This window comes from Anomaloglossus baeobatrachus, chromosome 7, assembly GCF_048569485.1.
Source record: "Anomaloglossus baeobatrachus isolate aAnoBae1 chromosome 7, aAnoBae1.hap1, whole genome shotgun sequence".
NCBI lineage: Eukaryota > Metazoa > Chordata > Amphibia > Anura > Aromobatidae > Anomaloglossus > Anomaloglossus baeobatrachus.
Window position 1 is genome coordinate 28,420,493 of NC_134359.1, and position 18,646 is coordinate 28,439,138.

Consider the following 18,646-nt stretch of genomic DNA (forward strand, 5'->3'; position numbering starts at 1 on the left):
GCTAGTGATGTGCGAGCACTACCATGCTCAGGTGCTCAGTACTGGTAACTAGTGATGAGCGATCACTACCATGCTCAGGTGCTCAATACTCGTAACTAGTGATGAGCGGGCACTACCATGCTCGGGTGCTCAGTACTCGTAACTAGTGATGAGCGGGCACTACCATGCTCGGGTGCTCAGTACTCGTAACTAGTGATGAGGGAGCACTACCATGCTCAGGTGCTCAGTACTGGTAACTAGTGATGAGCGGGCACTACCATGCTCGGGTGCTCAGTACTCGTAACTAGTGATGAGCGGGCACTACCATGCTCGGGTGCTCAGTACTCGTAACTAGTTATGTGCGAGCACTACCATGCTCAGGTTCTCGGTACTCGTAACTAGTGATGAGCGGGCACTACCATGCTCAGGTGCTCTGTACTCGTAACTAGTGATGAGCGGGCACTACCATGCTCGAGTGCTCAGTACTCGTAAATAGTGATGGGTGGGCATTACCATGCTCGGGTGCTCAGTACTCGTAACTAGTGATGAGGGGGCACTACCATGCTCGGGTGCTCAGTACTCGTAACTAGTGATGAGTGGGCACTACCATGCTCGGGTGCTCAGTACTTGTAACTAGTGATGAGCGGGCACTACCATGCTCGGGTGCTCAGTACTGGTAACTAGTGATGGGTGGGCACTACCATGCTCGGGTGCTCAGTACTCGTAACTAGTGATGAGCGGGCACTACCATGCTCGGGTGCTCAGTACTGGTAACTAGTGATGAGCGGGCACTACCATGCTCGGGTGCTCAGTACACGTAAATAGTGATGGGTGGGCACTACCATGCTCGGGTGCTCAGTACTCGTAACTAGTGATGAGGGGGCACTACCATGCTCGGGTGCTCAGTACTTGTAACTAGTGATGAGCGGGCACTACCATGCTCGGGTGCTCAGTACTCGTAACTAGTGATGAGCGGGCACTACCATGCTCGGGTGCTCAGTACTGGTAACTAGTGATGAGCGGGCACTACCATGCTCGGGTGCTCAGTACTCGTAACTAGTGATGAGCGGGCACTACCATGCACGGGTGCTCAGTACTCGTAACTAGTGATGAGCAGGCACTACCATGCTCGGGTGCTCAGTACTGGTAACTAGTGATGAGCGGGCACTACCATGCACGGGTGCTCAGTACTCGTAACTAGTGATGGGTGGGCACTACCATGCTCAGATGCTCAGCAATGTTATACATCTATATCGTATGGAACATTACTTACACAGCAGATGAAAATAAGTATTGAACATGTCACCAATTTTCTAAGTAAATATATTTCTAAAGATGCTATTGAAATGAGTTTCTCACCAGATGTTGGTTACAACCCATCTAATCCTCACAGGCAAAGAAATCAAACCATAGATGTCCATAAATTATATGTAATAATGATAAATGACAGGCAAAAAATATTGAACACATTAAGAAAGAGAGGTGCAAAAAGTAATTGAAAGTCATGACATTAGCTGAAATCTATCAGTAATTAGAAAGCAATCCTGCTACTTAGTGAAAAATAATACCAGCTGGTTCAACTGATAGTTTTAATAAGGTGTCTCATTATCAAGGTGCCACACAAGAAACATCTCATGATGGATACAACTAGTGAGCTGTCTCAAGACCATTGCAACCTTATTGTTGCAAACTATACTGTAGGAATTGGTTGCAGACGCATTTCTAAACTACTGAAGTTTCCAATGACTACTGATGGGACCATAATCTGGAAGTGGAAAAAACATAATTTTACCATAAAATGGCCTTGACCAGTTCTCCTCACAAAATTTTCACACAGAGGAGTGAAAAGAATTAACAGAAGAGTTGTCCAAGAGCCAAGAACCACCTGTGGAGAGCTACAGAAAGGCCTAGAATCAGCAGCTACAATTGTTTCAAAGGAAACAATTTGTAATGCACTTCCCCTCCATGGCCTGTATGCACGCTCCTGTATGCACGCTCCTGTATGCACGCTCCTGTATGCACACTCCTGTATGCACACTCCTGTATGCACACTCCTGTATGCACACTCCTGTATGCACACTCCTGTATGCACACTCCTGTATGCACACTCCTGTATGCACACTCCTGTATGCACGCTCACCACGCAAGACTCCATTGCTGAACAAATTGAAGGTTCAAGCTTGATTTAAAGTTTGCTCAACAACAGTTAACAAGTCTGTGAAATACTGGAGAATATAGTCTGGTCAGAAGAGACAAAAATTGAACTCTTTGGAGGCCATAATACACACCATGTTTGGAGGCCAAAAGGCAAATCAACCCCGAAAACACCAACAAAAGTTACGTGTGGAGATGGGAACATGGTGTGCGGATGTTTTTCAGCATACGGCATTGGAAAACTTCATATTATTGAAGGAAGGATGAATGGACAAATGTACCGAGACAGTCTTGATAAAAATCTACTGCCATCTACCAGGATGATGAAGATGAAACGAGAGAGGACATTTCAGCAAAACAATGATCCCAAACACACAGCCAAGGAAACTCTCAACTGAGAAAGAAAATAAATCTGCTAGAATGGCCGAGCTGATCACCAGAGCTGAATCCCATAGAAAATGTATGGAAGGAACTAAAGCTCAGAGTTCATAGAAGGAGCTGGGACCTGTAAGATATGAGGAGTGTTTGTGTGGAAGAATGAGCCAAAATCCCACCTGAGCAACTAGTGTCTCCATACAGGAGGCGTCTGGAAGCTTCATCACAAACAAAGGCTTTTGTAAAAAGTGTTAAATACATTTCAGTAAGTGTGTTCAATACTTTTTCACTGTCATTTCTCATAGTTTATTATATATAACTTGATTTATGGACATCTATGGTTTGATTTCTTTGCCTGTGTGGATTGGATGGATTGTTACCGACATCTGGTGAGAAATTCATGTGAATAGCAGCTTTAAGAATATATTTATTTAGAAAATTAGTGGCGCGTTCCATACTTATTTCACCCACTGTATATGTATACAATATGGCATTGTTATTAGGGGGCATTAATTAAATATGTAAGCAACCATGAGTTATTCAGTAATTGTCCATTAGGTAATTGCTTAAATTGCAATTCCCTAATGTTGTACTTAAAGGTGGAGACTCGTCACATTTCCGATGCTATATTAAAACTACGCAGCGTTTATGTCGCCATACCGCCACATTTTGTCTTAATGCCATAGAAAAATGTATTTTGTTCCCTTTTGTGGGAATAAATTGAGTTTATTGTTACGGCAGATGAAGCTGCAGCTGGGCCATATCAATGGATTAAAGTCACGGTACATTTTCTTACAAACTCTCAACATGATCCGAGTGATTAACGGATTATCAGGGTGGATTTTACAAGGTTAATTACAAATACGCGTTAAGAGTCCTCCTCCTGTAGACAAGATAAGATTGGCGTTATGTGCTCAGCCACAAAGGATCGTTTTCTAGATGAAATGCCGGCTCTTTCCCTTTCTGCATCATAAACCACTAGAAAGTATTAAACGAAGAATAAGCATTTGCATTGTAAAAGGCTGAAGTCCCGCGTGGTGTGAACAGCGCAGCCCTATCTGCTATTTTCAGGATTTTTTCCGGTGATTGAGGGGGTTGGGATTTTTGGGGTTAAAATGACCTTCCTCGAGGATGTTGGAGTCTCTCCTGTCCATATATTGCACAGAGTAATAAACATTACAGAGGACCAACCACCAGGATTTTCCTATATAAACTAAAGCCGGTGCTATACTGGCACTATCATGCTGATTCTATACATACCTTTAGTTGTGAGATCGGATGTATTGTTTCTGAAATACAGGCAAGTAAAGTTTGTGAAATGCACTGTTATTTGATTGACAGGTGCAATGGAATATCTAATAGTTGGGTCAGGTTTTGCTAGTTATTCCCGCCCCTGTCTGCTGCCTGTCCTTTCTCTCCTGTCCTTCCTCTCCTGTCCTTCTTCTCCTGTCCTTCCTCCCCCTGTCCTTCCTCCCCCTGTCCTTCCTCCCCCTGCCCTTCCTCCCCCTGTCCTTCCTCCCCCTGCCCTTCCTCCCCCTGCCCTTCCTCCCCCGTCCTTCCTCCCCCTGTCCTTCCTCCCCCCGTCCTTCCCCCCCATCCTTCATCCCCCTATCCTTTCTCCCCCTGTCATTGCTATCCCTGTCCTTCTGCCCCCCCATCCTTCCTCCCCTATCTTTCCTCCCCCTGTCCTTCCTCCCCCTGTTCTTCCTCCCCCCATCCTTCCTCCCCCCATCCTTCCTCCCCTTGCCCTTCCTCCCCCATCCTTCATCCCCCTGTCTTTCCTCCCTTTGTCCTTTCTCCCCCCATCCTTCCTTCCTGCATCCTTCCCCCCTGTCCTTCCTCCCCCATCCTTCCCCCCTGTCCTTCCTCCCTCATCCTTCCTCCCCTCGTCTTTCCTCCCCCTGTCTTTCCTCTTCTGTTCTTCCTCCCACCATCCTTGCCCCCCTGTCCTCCCTCCCCCTGTCCTTCCTCCCCCTGTCATTCCTCTCCCCATCCTTCCACCCCATCCTTCTTCCCCCCATCCTTCCTCCCCCTGTCCTTCCTCCCCCTGTCCTTCCTCCCCCTGTCCTTCCTCCCCCTGTCCTTCCTCCCCCTGTCCTTCCTCCTCCTGTCCTTCCTCCCTCCTGTCCTTCCTCCCTCCTGTCCTTCCTCCCCATCCTTTCTCCCCCTGTCCTTCCTCCCCCGTCCTTCCTCCCCGTGTCCTTCCTCCTCCTGCCCTTCCTCCCTCCGTCCTTCCTCTCCCTGTCCTTTCTCTCTCCCTCCTTTACCTGTAATAACAGAGACAGGAGGGGAAAGGACAGGCAGGCAGACAGGGGTGTGAATAACTAGCAAAACCCGACCCACCTAATAGATATTCCATTGCACCTGTCAATCAAATAACAGTGCATTTCCCACACTTTACTTGCCTATATTTCAGAAAGTAAAGATCTGATCTCACAAGTAAAGGTATGTATAGAATCAGCCTGATAGCCCAGTATAGCACTGGCTTTAGTTTATAGAGGAACGTCCTGCTGGCTGGTGCACTTTAAATAGCATTTTAATTTGCTTTGATTCAATTTGTCATCTTAAGATCTCTGCTTGCCGCCATTAAATGTTAAGTTCATGCTGAGCTCATCATATCTACTCGGCGTGAGGACGCTCTGATGCATCGTAAGGCTGTGTGAGCACAGTGCGTTTTTGATGCTTTTTTTTATGCAGATTTGGTGCTGATTTTAACACAAATCTGTGTTTGACGTCCTTATACCAGCAAAGACAATGAGAATTCTGAAGTTTCGTGCGCTCGTTGCTTATTTTGTTATATTATTATTATGTTATTATATTATCCTTGCAGATTTGGTGCAGAAAATAATCTACAACATGTCAATTATTGGTGCATTTTATGGCCCTTTCACTCATTGACTTCATTAAGAAGAACGCATGGCACAAAAAAGCGCCAAAAACGCATGCAATTTTTGGTGCGTTTTTCTGCCAGAAGGTGCAGATTTGATGCAGCACCAAAATCTGCAACGTGGGCACATAGCTGGCGCACATTCATCTGCCCTAAGCAGAGCAGATCAAAGTATTGTAGTGCGCCTGCGCAGGACCTGAATGCTGGCTCATGTGCGGATGACGTAGGAGGCGTCATGCTTCAGAAGGAGGACAAAGATGGCTGAAAGAGGAGGCGCCGGTACCAGAGAACAAAGGCACCCATCTGACCAGTCTGCACCGTCCCTTAGGTGAGTATTATAAAGCAATTTTTACGTTATACACAGCGGCCTGGGCTCTTATATACAGCATGTTAGAATACTATATATAAGAGCCCACTGGTGGTGGCCGCAGCTTATAGTCACCAAATCTGGTGACCGGTTCCCTTTAAGTAATGGACTTGATTACATTGTGAATGTGCCCTAAAAGTGAAGCTGTTCCATATTCTTCCATTTTGTCAACCGAAGACTGAGGTCACATGACCGGATTTTTGGGTTGACCTCGGATCAAAGTTTTTCAATGGTGCCGCTCACATGTCCTAGAAATGGATCCAGCTGGAAAGATAAATACAAGGGTATGTTCACATGGGGCGGATTATCTGTGATTTGTAGGAGGAAAATCCACAGTGTAAGGCTACTTTCACACATCAGTTTTTTTCCATCAGGTACAATCCGGAAAAAAACGGGTTAAACGGATCCGGTACCGCATCCGTTTTATCCCCATAGATTTGCATTGTTACCGGATTGTACCTGATGGCTTTGCGTTGCATCCGTTTTTTTCCGGATGCGGCAAAATTAATTAAAGCGGTGGCCAGAGGCAACGTGTCTTGTCTTGCAACGTTTTTTTGTCCGGAAAAAAAAACGCATCGCGCCGGATCTGGCGCAATGCGGTAAAAAATGGATGCGGCTACCGGATCCGTTTTTGTAAACTGCGCATGCACCAAATTAATTAAAAAAACTGATCCATCAAAAAAAACGGACAAAACAGATGCAAAAAACGGATGCAAAATGGATCCAACGGATCTGTTTTTTTACGCATCCGGCATAACGGATCCGTTAAAAAACGGATCCGGTGGATACGGTTTTACATTTTTTTCCCGGATCCTTTGGATCAGGAAAAAAAAGGATTGTGCCTGAATGCAGAAAACTGATGTGTGAAAGTAGCCTAATAGAGAAGCAGCAGAATGGATGAGAATGTACCGGCTGCAGAAAAAATCTGCAGTGGGAATGAGCCTGCAGCGTGGATTTTATACCTGCAGCGTGGATTTTATACCTGCAGCCTGGAGGTTTATGCTGTGGAGGATTTTATCCTTTGCAATCCTAAGGCTATAAACGCACTTTGCGTTCTCCTACTTGCAGTTTAGAACGCACATTTTTGCCTTAATTGATTTGGCCAAAGTTGCCTTTTTCAGAAATTTTGCGCTAAAAACGCATGCATATTTACCGTGTTTTTGATGCGCGCGTTCTCAGCGCTTTTTCCATGCTTTTTCACCTGTGTTTTGATAGATGCGTTTTGAACATCAAGACACTGCTTAATAAAGTTTAAACAGTCAAACGCAATGAAAAAATGGGAAAAAAAGAAACATCTATATTTTTTTGAAAATTCATGGATTTTGATTTATTTCAGAAAATTATTGCGGTAATATGATATTTAATGCAAAAATATACATAAATAAATAAATTTCTTATTTTTAATTGTCGGATTATGTGTGTGTGTAAAGGGACACATGAAATCATTATTTTTATGTGCAGAAAGCATGCGTTTTTTAGGTTCAAAACGCATGTTTTCAGCACCTAAAAAGCAGGTAAAACTCAGGAACTTTGAAGTTTCTTGGTTTTTGCCATTTCTCATTGACTTCAATGTTAGCAAAACGCACCCAAAATGGCAAAAACAATTGACATGCTGCTTCTTTGAACGCATGGTTTTTAACACAAAATATGCAAATTAAACGCAGCGTTTAGAAACTCAAAGTGTGAGTCATGGTTCGCCTCCCTGTCCACATGGCTAGGGGGCGGAGCCTTCTCTCGGGCCTCACTTCCGGCCCATGGATGCCTTTAAAAGCTGACATTTCCAGTGAACCAGTGCCGGCTATAAGCTTAGCTCTGCTTTGCCTGTGATTGCTGGTCCTGTGAGTAATATCCTGATCTGTCTGTTCCTGTGCCCCCGTGCCATTGTCTGTGTTCCGTCCCCTGGTCGTCCCTCCTGTCCTGTGTCCCCCCTCCTATTTCCCCACTCGGTTGCTTCCTCCGGTACTGACCTTAGCCTGACTTTGACTTCGCTTCTGCTCACTCCTCCGGTCCTGCTTCTGCCCGTACGGTGTTTGACCCAGCCTGTCTGACTATTCCTCACATACCCTGCAGTTCTGCCTCTCAGCTGTGCTGATTAGGCAGTGCATGAGAACGCTGTGTATTTCCTTCCTGGTTCTCATTGCTCTGTGTAGTGTCGTCTGCTGCAGAGCTCTGGCTCCCCCTGGTGGCAGCATTACAGTGTGGACAGGAAATCCCCATTTCCCATAGACTTTGCTGGAAAATCAAAATGCATGCCTTTTGGCATGAAAACGCTGCAGTTCAAAACGGATCTAAAAAGCAGCTGAAACGCAGGTGGAAACGCAAAGTGCGGTCATACCTAAAAGGTGAAAACTGCAGCAAATCTGCACCAAATTCAGCATGTCAGTGATTGAGGGGCTTGTACACTGCAGCAGCGCCATACAGGCACTTTATGGGGGTGCAGAGGCAGAGGTGGTACCATAGTAACACAGTAAAGCTGTGTCAACACTTTGCGTTTCCACCTGCGTTTCAGCTGCTTTTTAGATCTGTTTTAAACTGCAGCGTTTTCATGCCAAAAGGCATGCGTTTTGAATTTCCAGCAAAGTCTATGGGAAATGGGGATTTCTTGTCCGCACTTTGCAGTTCTAAACGCTGTGTTTAATTTGCATAATTTTGGGCAAAAACTCTGCATTCAAAGAAGCAGCATGTCAGTTGTTTTTGCCATTTTGGCAAAGTCCTTCCTTTTATTCACCATTCCTTTGAAAACCACTTATGCTGTGTGCACACGCTGAGTTTTTTGTTGCAGATTTGGTGCAGTTTATCGTGCAGTTTGTTGCCAAAATCTGCATGTCTGTCCTTATTTCAGCAAAGTCAATAATAACTCTGAAGTGCTGTGTGCACGTGGCTTATTTTTTTTCCTTGCAGTTTTGGGTCCAGAAAAAATCTGCAGCATGTTAATTGTTAATGCATTTTTTTTCCTGTGGGTTTTTTTTTTAGCTCTTATAGGCATTGATTTTACAAATGCAAGGAAAACAAAACGCACCAAAAACGCATGTGTTTTTTGGTGCATTTTTCTTCCACAAAGTGCATTTTTTGGTACAGCAAATGTCTGCACCTAATCAGCAGAATGCACACATATAGGGGTATGTTCCCACTTTGCAGATTTTCGGTGCCAAAATACGCATTTCTTGGCAGGAAAAGCACTGCAGAAAAAGAAAAAAAAAGTTTTTTGCAGCATTTTTTTTTGTTTTTTTCATGTATTTTTCAATGCGTTTTTTAATGAATATTTTTTCTGAATGCTGATATGAAAACACTGGAAAAAAACAGAAATAACTAACAGGTCAATTGTTCTGTGCAGTTTTTTTTCTGCACCAAAAACTGCCTCTCTTGACAGGAAAAAAACTGCTGAAAAAAATGCATATTTTTTACAGCAGTTTTATGGTTTTTGATGCGTTTTTCAATGCATTTTTATGTGGTTTTTTTTTAGCATGCTGATAGGCAAAACACTGGAAAAAAACACATGCACATGTTTGATGCAGTTTTTTTCTACACCAAGATCTGCAAGTTAAAAATCTGCAATGTGTGCACAGCACTTCAGGATTCACATAGATTGTGTAGGGATAGGTTTTCCTTGCATATTGATTAAAATCTGCAAGAAAAACGCATTATAAAAATGTGGAAAAAAATGCAGTGTGTGCACACAGCCTTATGAGTTTGACTTTATGCTTTTGAAAATTGTGCTGAGAAGATTCAAAGTCCCTATGGTCACATGAGAAAATACCAGTAATATAAATGACTCATGGTGTGGGGTTAATGAAGGGGGCTCTGATTTTGCATTAGGGTCCAGAAACTTCATGGTAAGCCGGGTTCACACGAGCGTATCTTCGATTATAGTAATCAGACTGATCAGAGTGGGATTTGTTTCTCTTGGATGTGAAGAAGAATAAAATGTTTCTCCATCGTCTCCATTGTGTCAGTGTGTATAATTCAGACCACACTCGGATGTCATCCGAGTGCAGTCCAATATTTTTCATGCAGCGATAGTCTTCAATGGCTAAGTGCAATCTGAGTTAAGGAGGCAAATTGTGCATGTGGCTAAAACATCGGATCACGCCTAGACCAATGTTATTTAAAGAGCACCAATCACCAGGATTTTCCTATATAACCTAAAGCCAGTGCTGATTCTATACATACCTTTAGTAGTCAGCTCGGATGTATAGTTTTAGAAACACAAGCAAGTAAAGTTTGTAAAAATGAGCAGCTGTTTCAATGACAGCAGCTGCCGATCAGCTGATAGCTGGGGAAGTATTCATAGTTATCCCCTCTTCCTGTTATTTATGCTAATTCTATTATAGAATCCTTTTACTAAGTGACTAGAAGGACCTGTGCTGATGTCATACCCATGTGACCAGAAGGGGTGGGGCCTCAGCCAACATAGTTGATACCAGGAAGCAACATTATTTTTCTGTTGGCTGAGGCCCCGCCCCTTCTGGTCACATGGGTATGACATTAGCACAGGTCCTTCTAGTTACTTAGTAAAACGATTCCATAATAGAATTAGCATAAATAGGGGGAGGACAAACAGACAGGAGACGGGAATCACTATAAATACCCACTCCAGCTATCAGCTGCTGCCAATCAAAAAGCTGCAGATTTTACAAACTTTACTTGCACGTGTTTCAAAACCTATATATTTGAGCTGGCAACTAAAGGTATGTATTGAATCAGCCTGATAGCGCCAGTATAGCACTGGCTTTAGGTTATATAGGAAAATCCTGGTGACTGGTGCACTTTACATAACATTGGTCTAGGTGTGATCCGATATTTTAGCTCTCCTACTGAAAATACGGTCGTCTACACGAGCCCATACATTTATATGTAAAATTCCTTCCGTTATTTATATGTAACTCCTGTTAATAATATTTATATTATAAACTATTAGATAAATATAAATAAAAATAAAATAAAAAAATAAAAAATATTTTAAAAAAATAGATACAAATATTGGAAACAAGGATCATTGACATTCCAGAAATTCACACAATCCAGAATGTACGTAATTAAAGTCTAATACAGATTCCTAAGGTTAAAATAAAAATCCAGAGCAGAAATAAGCAACTATAAGAGCGGTATCTTCATAATTAACCCCCCAGCATGTAAAATCCAGTGCTGGATTAAAGATTAAATAACACACACATATACAGTATATATATTTATACACACTGTATAAATAGAAATAATTGCCAATAACATGTAATCACCCCATAATCTGCAGCAGGATAAATTGCATAAAACCAGCATTAGGCACTCAGGACATAGGAATCAACGGATAAGTGGAATATGCAGCAATTCATCATTATTTCCAGGTTTCTGAATGCCAGTATCTCTAAATGATTATACTTTGTCTGATATCTTAATTCGCTTCTACGTAAAATGTCTCAGAAAAGAACAGTATGTTTGGCCCTTAAGAAATGAGTCATTATTTTGCTTTTTAAAGCTTCTACTCTGCCCTTAATTCTGCGGGATGAGGATGGATTTCTTGGTAGCATGCTGCCATCTAGTGGCCATAATGGAGAATGATTAGTTCAGTAAGTTCAGTGTACAGTAATGGCATGTAGTGTAAATTTAGTATATTAAGATTAACTGTGTGTACAGTACTGGGCAATACGGTAGTTTTAGACGAGTGTGGAAAAAAATTGTAAAATAAGAATGCTTTCTTACGTAGAAGTATAAATATTTGTGTTTTATCTATTAAAATCCAAGCGAGTGAACTAAAGAGAAATCGAAATTAAATCAGTATTTGGTGATCACCCTTTGCCTTAACTAGTTTTGGTTATTTCCCAGCTCACCTCCTCTTCCTCTTGTACAATGACTGATAACACCTCTATATACAGTAGGTAACACAGGATCCACCATTCACAATAGGTGATGCCACAGCTCACCTCTTCCTCCTCCACAATGACTGATAACAGCTCTAAATACAGTAGATAATCCAGCATTCATAATAGGTGATGTCACAGCTCACCTCTTTCTGTACAATGACTGATAACTCCTCTATACACAACAGATAACACAAGATCAACCATTCTCAATAGGTGATGTCACAGCTCACATCCTCCTCCTGTACAATGACTAATAACTCCTTTGTATACAATAGATAACACAAGAGCCACTATTCACAATATGTGATGTCACAGCTCAGCTCCTCCTCCTGTACAATGACTGATAACTCCTCTATATACAATAAATAATACAGTATCCACCAATCACAATAGGTGACGTCACAGCTCACCTCCTCCTTCGATACAATGATTATTAATACCTCTATATACAGTAGATAACACAGCATCCACCATTCACAATAGGTGATGTCACAGCTCACCTCCTCTTCCTGTACAATGACTGATAACACCTTGATATACAGCTGATAACAAAGGATCCACCATTCACAATAGGTGATGTCACATCTCACCTCCTCCTCCTGTACAGTGACTGATAACTCCTCATGGGCGGCATGGTGGCTCAGTGATTAGCACTGCAGCCTTGCAGCGCTGGGGTCCTGGGTTCAAATCCCACCAAGGACACCATCTGCAAGGAGTTTGTATGTTCTCCCCGTGTTTGCGTGGGTTTCCTCCGGGTACTCCGGTTTCCTCCCACACTCCAAAGACATACAGACAGGGAATCTAGATTGTGAGCCCTAATGGGGACAGTGTTACCAATGTATGTAAAGCGCTGTGGAATGAACAGCGCTATATAAATGAATAAAATTATTATTATTATATACAATAAATAACACAGTATCCCTCCATCACAATAGATAATGTCACAGCTCACCTCCTTTGGTACAGTGACTGATAACTCCTCTATATACAATAAATAACACAGTATCTCTCCATCACAATAGATAATGTCACAGCTCACCTCCTTTCGTACAGTGACTGATAACTCCTCTATATACAATAAATAACACAGTATCTCTCCATCACAATAGATAATGTCACAGCTTACCTCCTTTGGTACAGTGACTGAAAACACCTCTATATACAATAGATAACACAGGATCCACCAATCACAATAGGTGATGGCACAGCTCACCTCCTTCTCCTGTACAATGATTGATAACTCCTCTATATACAATAAATAACACAGTATCCCTCAATCACAATAGATAATCTCACAGCTCACCTCCTCCTTCGGTACAGTGACTGATAGCACCTCTATACACAGTAGATAACACAGGATCCACCATTCACAATAGGTGATGTCACAGCTCACCTCCTCCTGTACAATGATCTTTGCACAGGTCCAAGTTGATCAGTACTCCTTAGTTTTATATTATATTGATATAGTTACTAACCCTGTAGGCTCTAAATCCTCTTCCTCATCAATTTAATATAATGTGTGGGCTACCTGCAGTCACCTCTAGGGGGAGCTCACTGTGTAAGATTGAGTGATTCACCTACAATTACATCTTGTCAGTCATCCTCAGGATAGGTGGTCACCCACTGTTTTGTGTCCCCCATTTGAATGTACAATGCCACTCCATTCTATGGGACTGATAGAAATAACCATACAATACTTGAGTAGCTGCGTGGCCCCAGCAGTCATTTTTTAAGTGAGTAGATGACAAGTAGCTTATGTGGTTCAACCCCTGGTTACACATCTTTAAAGTGAAAAATCTAGAAAGAGCAGAAGATGTAATTTTAAGGAGAAAAAAAATGCTATGCACCTCTCCTCTACCCTGATGATCGCAGTGACCATGCCGGCTGCTGGCAATCAAAGATTAGGCAAAGCGTCATCAGTGCTGGATCACCAAGAGAAAAGAAAGGCGGACATAGTTTATTTTTTAACTAATTACGTTTGGCAGCTATATTGTTTATGTTTTTACTTTGTTTCTTATGCATTAAAAATTATCTGACAATATGATTCTGCTGGTCGGCACAATTCCGACAATACCAAGCTCTCTCTCTCTCTCTCTCTCTCTCTTTCTCTCTCTCTCTCTTTCTCTCTCTCTTTATATATATGTATATGTATATATATATATATATATATATATATATATATATATATATATATATATATATATATATATATACACACAGTACAGACCAAACGTTTGGACACACCTTCTCATTCAAAGAGTTTTCTTTATTTTCATGACTCTGAAAATTGTAGATTCACATTGAAGGTATCAAAACTAAGAATTAACACATGTGGAATGAAATACTTAAAAAAGTGTGAAACAACTGAAAATATATATACTTATATTCTAGGTTCTTCAAAGTAGCCACCTTTTGCTTTGATTACTGCTTTGCACACTCTTGGCATTCTCTTGATGAGCTTCAAGAGGTAGTCACCGGAAATGGTCTTCACTTCACAGGTGCATCCTGTCAGGTTTAATAAGTGGGATTTCTTGCCTTATAAATGGGGTTGCAACCATCAGTTGTGTTGTGCAGAAGTCTGGTGGATACACAGCTGATAGTCCTACTGAATAGACTGTTAGAATTTGTATTATGGCAAGAAAAAAGCAGCTAAGTAAAGAAAAACGAGTGGCCATCATTACTTTAAGAATGAAGGTCAGTCAGTCCAAAAAATTGGGAAAACTTTGAAAGTGTCCCCAAGTGCAGTGGCAAATACCATCAAACACTACAAAGAAACTTGTTCACATGAGGATAGCCCCAGGAAAGGAAGACCAAGAATCACCTCTGCTGCGGAGGATAAGTTTATACGAGTCACCAGCCTCAGAAATCGCAGGTTAACAGCAGCTCAGATTAGAGACCAGGTCAAAACCACACAGAGTTCTAGCAGCAGACACATCTCTAGAACAACTGTTAAGAGGAGACTTTGTGCAGCAGCCTTCATGGTAAAATAGCTGCTAGGAAACCACTGCTAAGGACAGGCAACAAGCAGAAGAGACTTGTTTGGGCTAAAGAACACAGGGAATGGACATTAGACCAGTGGAAATCTGTGCTTTGGTCTGATGAGTCCAAATTTGAGATCTTTGGATCCAACCACCGTGTCTTTGTAGAAAAGGTGAACGGATGGACTCTACATGGCTGGTTCCCACCGTGAAGCATGGAGGAGGAGGTGTGATGGTGTGGGGGTGCTTTGCTGGTGACACTGTTGGGGATTTATTCAAAATTGAAGGCATAGTGAACCAGCATGGCTACCACAGCATCTTGCAGCGGCGTGCTATTCCATCCGGTTTGCGTTTAGTTGGACCATCATTTATTTTTCAACAGGACAATGACCCCAAACACACCTCCAGGCTGTGTAAGGGCTATTTGACTAAGAAGGAGAGTGATGGGGTGCTACACCAGATGACCTGGTCTCCACAGTCACCAGACCTGAACCCAATCGAGATGGTTTGGTGTGAGCTGGACCGCAGAGTGAAGGCAAAAGGGCCAACAAGTGCTAAGCATCTCTGGGAACTCCTTCAAGACTGTTGGAAAACCATTTCCGGTGACTACCCCTTGAACCTCATAAAGAGATTGCCAAGAGTGTGCAAAGCAGTAATCAAAGCAAAAGGTGGCTACTTTGAAGAACCTAGAATATAAGACATATTTTCAGTTGTTTCACACTTTTCTGTTAAGTATTTCATTCCACATGTGTTAATTCATAATTTTGATGCCTTCAATGTGAATCTACAATTTTCAGAGTCATGAAAATAAAGAAAACTCTTTCAATGAGAAGGTGTGTCCAAACTTTGGTCTGTATTGTAGATAGAAAGATAGAGGAATAGATAGATGAATTGAGGGATAGATAGATAGACTTGAAAGAATTTCCGAACCTTGTTGAATAACTTTGTTGGTGTCTCCATTTTCTGAGATCTGTTACATTCTTTGTTTGTAATTACAAGTGGAGGAAATCTAAATAAGTGATCACGGTTTTGTTACTTTGTTGCATTGAGCAATTATATTTATTTCACTACTGACCTCTTGTGTTACTTTTCGGAACTGCGATACCATAACATGACATTTAGTTTTCTGTAAACAAAATATCTTTGAAACTTTTTTCTAATTATTCCACTGAAATGTATAATTAATAAGGTAAATATATTTCTTTCCCAGGGCTGCTATGTTGGCTTTGATTTGGCCCATGCTGCCGGTAATGTAGAACTCTGCTTGCACGACTGGGAGGTGGACTTCGCTTGTTGGTGTTCTTATAAGGTGCTTCTTTTTATTTATGATTTTACCAAAATTTTCGAGTTTTGTTATTATTTTGCACAATAATTTGATTTGATTACAGTTAGATTTCCACAAAAATCTATAATTAAAGAAGTATTTCCATCTCTCCCAATATGATCAGTGATGGTCTGACCTCTAGAAAGGTGGGGGTGGGGGGGTGGGGGGTCAAATACAAAAGCAATAGGGTCTCATGTTGTGGAAAACAGGTATAGGGCAGGGGATACCGAAAACCGCTCACATTGTAATGTTGTGTGACCCACAATGAAGGTGTAACAGGTGCAGATTCCATCTGAAGCAACATGGTAATCAAAGAGTTAAAGATCTGCGCGGCTGGTACTGTTATCCACAAGAAGGGTCCAAAGGCTAGAGACAAGTGTTTAATCTCAACGCGTTTTGAAGTTACCAAACTTCTTTCTCAGGAGGAGTTTACTAACTTCGAAACGCATGAAGATTAAACTTGATAGACACTTCCATTTAGCCTTTGGATCCTTTTTATGGAGAACAGTACCAGCAGGGGCGTAACGATAGCGGTTGCAGAGATCGTGACCGCGACTGGGCCCAGCTGGGTTAGGGGCCCGGTGCCCGTCCTGCAGAAAAGCAGCTGGCTCCTTTCTGTGAGAGAGGAGCTGTGCTGTTCAGTGGCACATCACACGGCTGCTATGGGGTCTGTGAGTCAGGGGGCACTGGACCATGTGTTGGCCATTATAGTATTTGGAGAGCTATATACAAGGGTGTACAAAGCTAAAAGCATTGGATGGGAAAGTTTTGCGCTGAGGAAAAGAGGCTCTTTCCCTAGCACCCAGCTTTCCCATGCACTGCTATACCTCTTTTCTTCAGCACCCAGCTTTCCCATGTTCTGCTATACCTCTTTCCTTCAGCATCCAGCTTTCCCATGTTCTGCTATACATCTTTCCTTCAGCACCCAGCTTTCCCATGCTCTGGTATACATCTTTCCTTCAGCACCCAGCTTTCCCTTGCTCTGCTATACCTCTTTCCTTCAGCACCCAGCTTTCCCATGCTCTACTATACATCTTTCCCTCAGCACCCAGCTTTCCCATGCTCTGCTATACCTCTTTCTTTCAGCACCCAGCTTTCCCATGCTCTGCTATACCTCTTTCTTTCAGCACCCAGCTTTCCCATGCTCTGCTATACCTCTTTCTTTCAGCACCCAGATTTCCCATGCTCTGCTATACCTCTTTCCTTCAGCACCCAGCTTTCCCATGCTCTGCTATACCTCTTTCCTTCAGCACCCAGCTTTCCCATGCTCTGCTATACCTCTTTCTTTCAGCACCCAGCTTTCCCTTGCTCTGGTATACCTCTTTTCTTCAGCACCCAGCTTTCCCTTTCTTGGAAAAGCTGGGTGCTGAGGGAAAGATGTATAGCAGAGCATGAGAAAGCTGGGTTCTGAGAAAAAGATGTATAGCAGAGCGTGGGGACGCTGCATGCTGAGAAAACATGTATAGCAGACCATGGGGAAGGTGCATACTGAGGACAAGATGGATATCAGAACATAGGAAAGCTGGGTGCTGATAAAGGGATTTTCGATCATGGGAAATATGAGTGCTGAGGGAAAGAGCCAAGTTTCAGCAACACTAGCCCGTACTCCGAGTGTCAGCGTCATTATCCCGTACTCCGAGTGTCAGCGTCATTATCCCGTACTCCGAGTGTCAGCGTCATTATCCCGTACCGAGTGTCGATGTATGGTTGGGGAAGGGGGAACCCAGGTCCAAACTTTCCACTGGGGCCCATCAAACTCTAGTTATGCCACTGAGTACCAGCGCAGATTAACCATCTCATCTTTAACTACTTAATGGTCTGACCTCTGGGATCTCTGCTGATCCAGAAAATAAAGGGAGCACAGCACTGATTCAGTTCTGCATGCACTGTATGTATGTGCTCTGGCCATTCACTGTGTAGGGAGCTGCTGAGTGGCCCCATTAAAGTGAATAGGGTTAGATGCATTCCCTTGCACGCCCAAGTGGCCAAGAGCATGGCTGTGTAGGATGCTGCACTATACCAGCAGAACGATCTCCTTCATTCTCATGACAAGTCATGTACTATCACTGTAGAAAACAGGAAAAGACTTTCACATTCATTAAAGACCATATTTTAGTTAAAGGGAATTTGTCACCAGGTTTTTGCTCCCCCATCTGAGATCAGCATAATGCAGATACAGAGACCCTGATTCCAGCGATGTGTCACTTACTGAGCTGTTTGCTGTCTTTTTGATAAAATCACTGTTTTCTCTGCTGCAGATCTAGCAGTTATACAGAGCTCATGAAGATGCTGGACTACCTGCAGAACACCAAGTAGTCCTGTAATGATAATCTCCTGCTGATTAAACAGTGATTTTATCAAAACAACACTAAGCAGTCCAGTAAGAGACACATCGCTGGAATCAGGGTCTCTGCCTCTAAATTATGCTGCTCTCAGATGAGGGCGCAAAAACCTAGTGACAGATTCCCTTTAAAGAGTTACTGCCTAAACATTAATTGATCCCGTATCCACAGGATAGAGTATAACTTTCTGATCACTTGGAGTCCACATGCTCAACCTCCCCTCCATTCATTGTCTATGGGATTTCTGAGCTGCTTCAATCAGTCCCATAAACAATGAATGGAGGAAGGCCACGCAGGCGCACTCTAGCTCTATTCATAAGAGCGCTGCATAGTCCCCTTCTAGGGGTTCCAGAGTATTGATTTTTGGATTTCAGGGGGTTTG

At 42.7% G+C, this 18,646-nt stretch overlaps 1 protein-coding gene across 3 annotated transcripts in view; it reads left to right on the top strand.

Moving 5' to 3' along the window:
- KYNU (kynureninase) overlaps positions 1–18,646 on the top strand; it is a 271,837-nt gene that overhangs the window by 217,799 nt on the left and 35,392 nt on the right. For all 3 annotated transcript variants that reach the window (XM_075317171.1, XM_075317170.1, XM_075317169.1), the window contains exon 9: positions 15,809–15,907. In XM_075317171.1, coding sequence (XP_075173286.1) covers positions 15,809–15,907 — 99 coding nt within the window. The remainder of the gene's footprint in view (positions 1–15,808; positions 15,908–18,646) is intronic.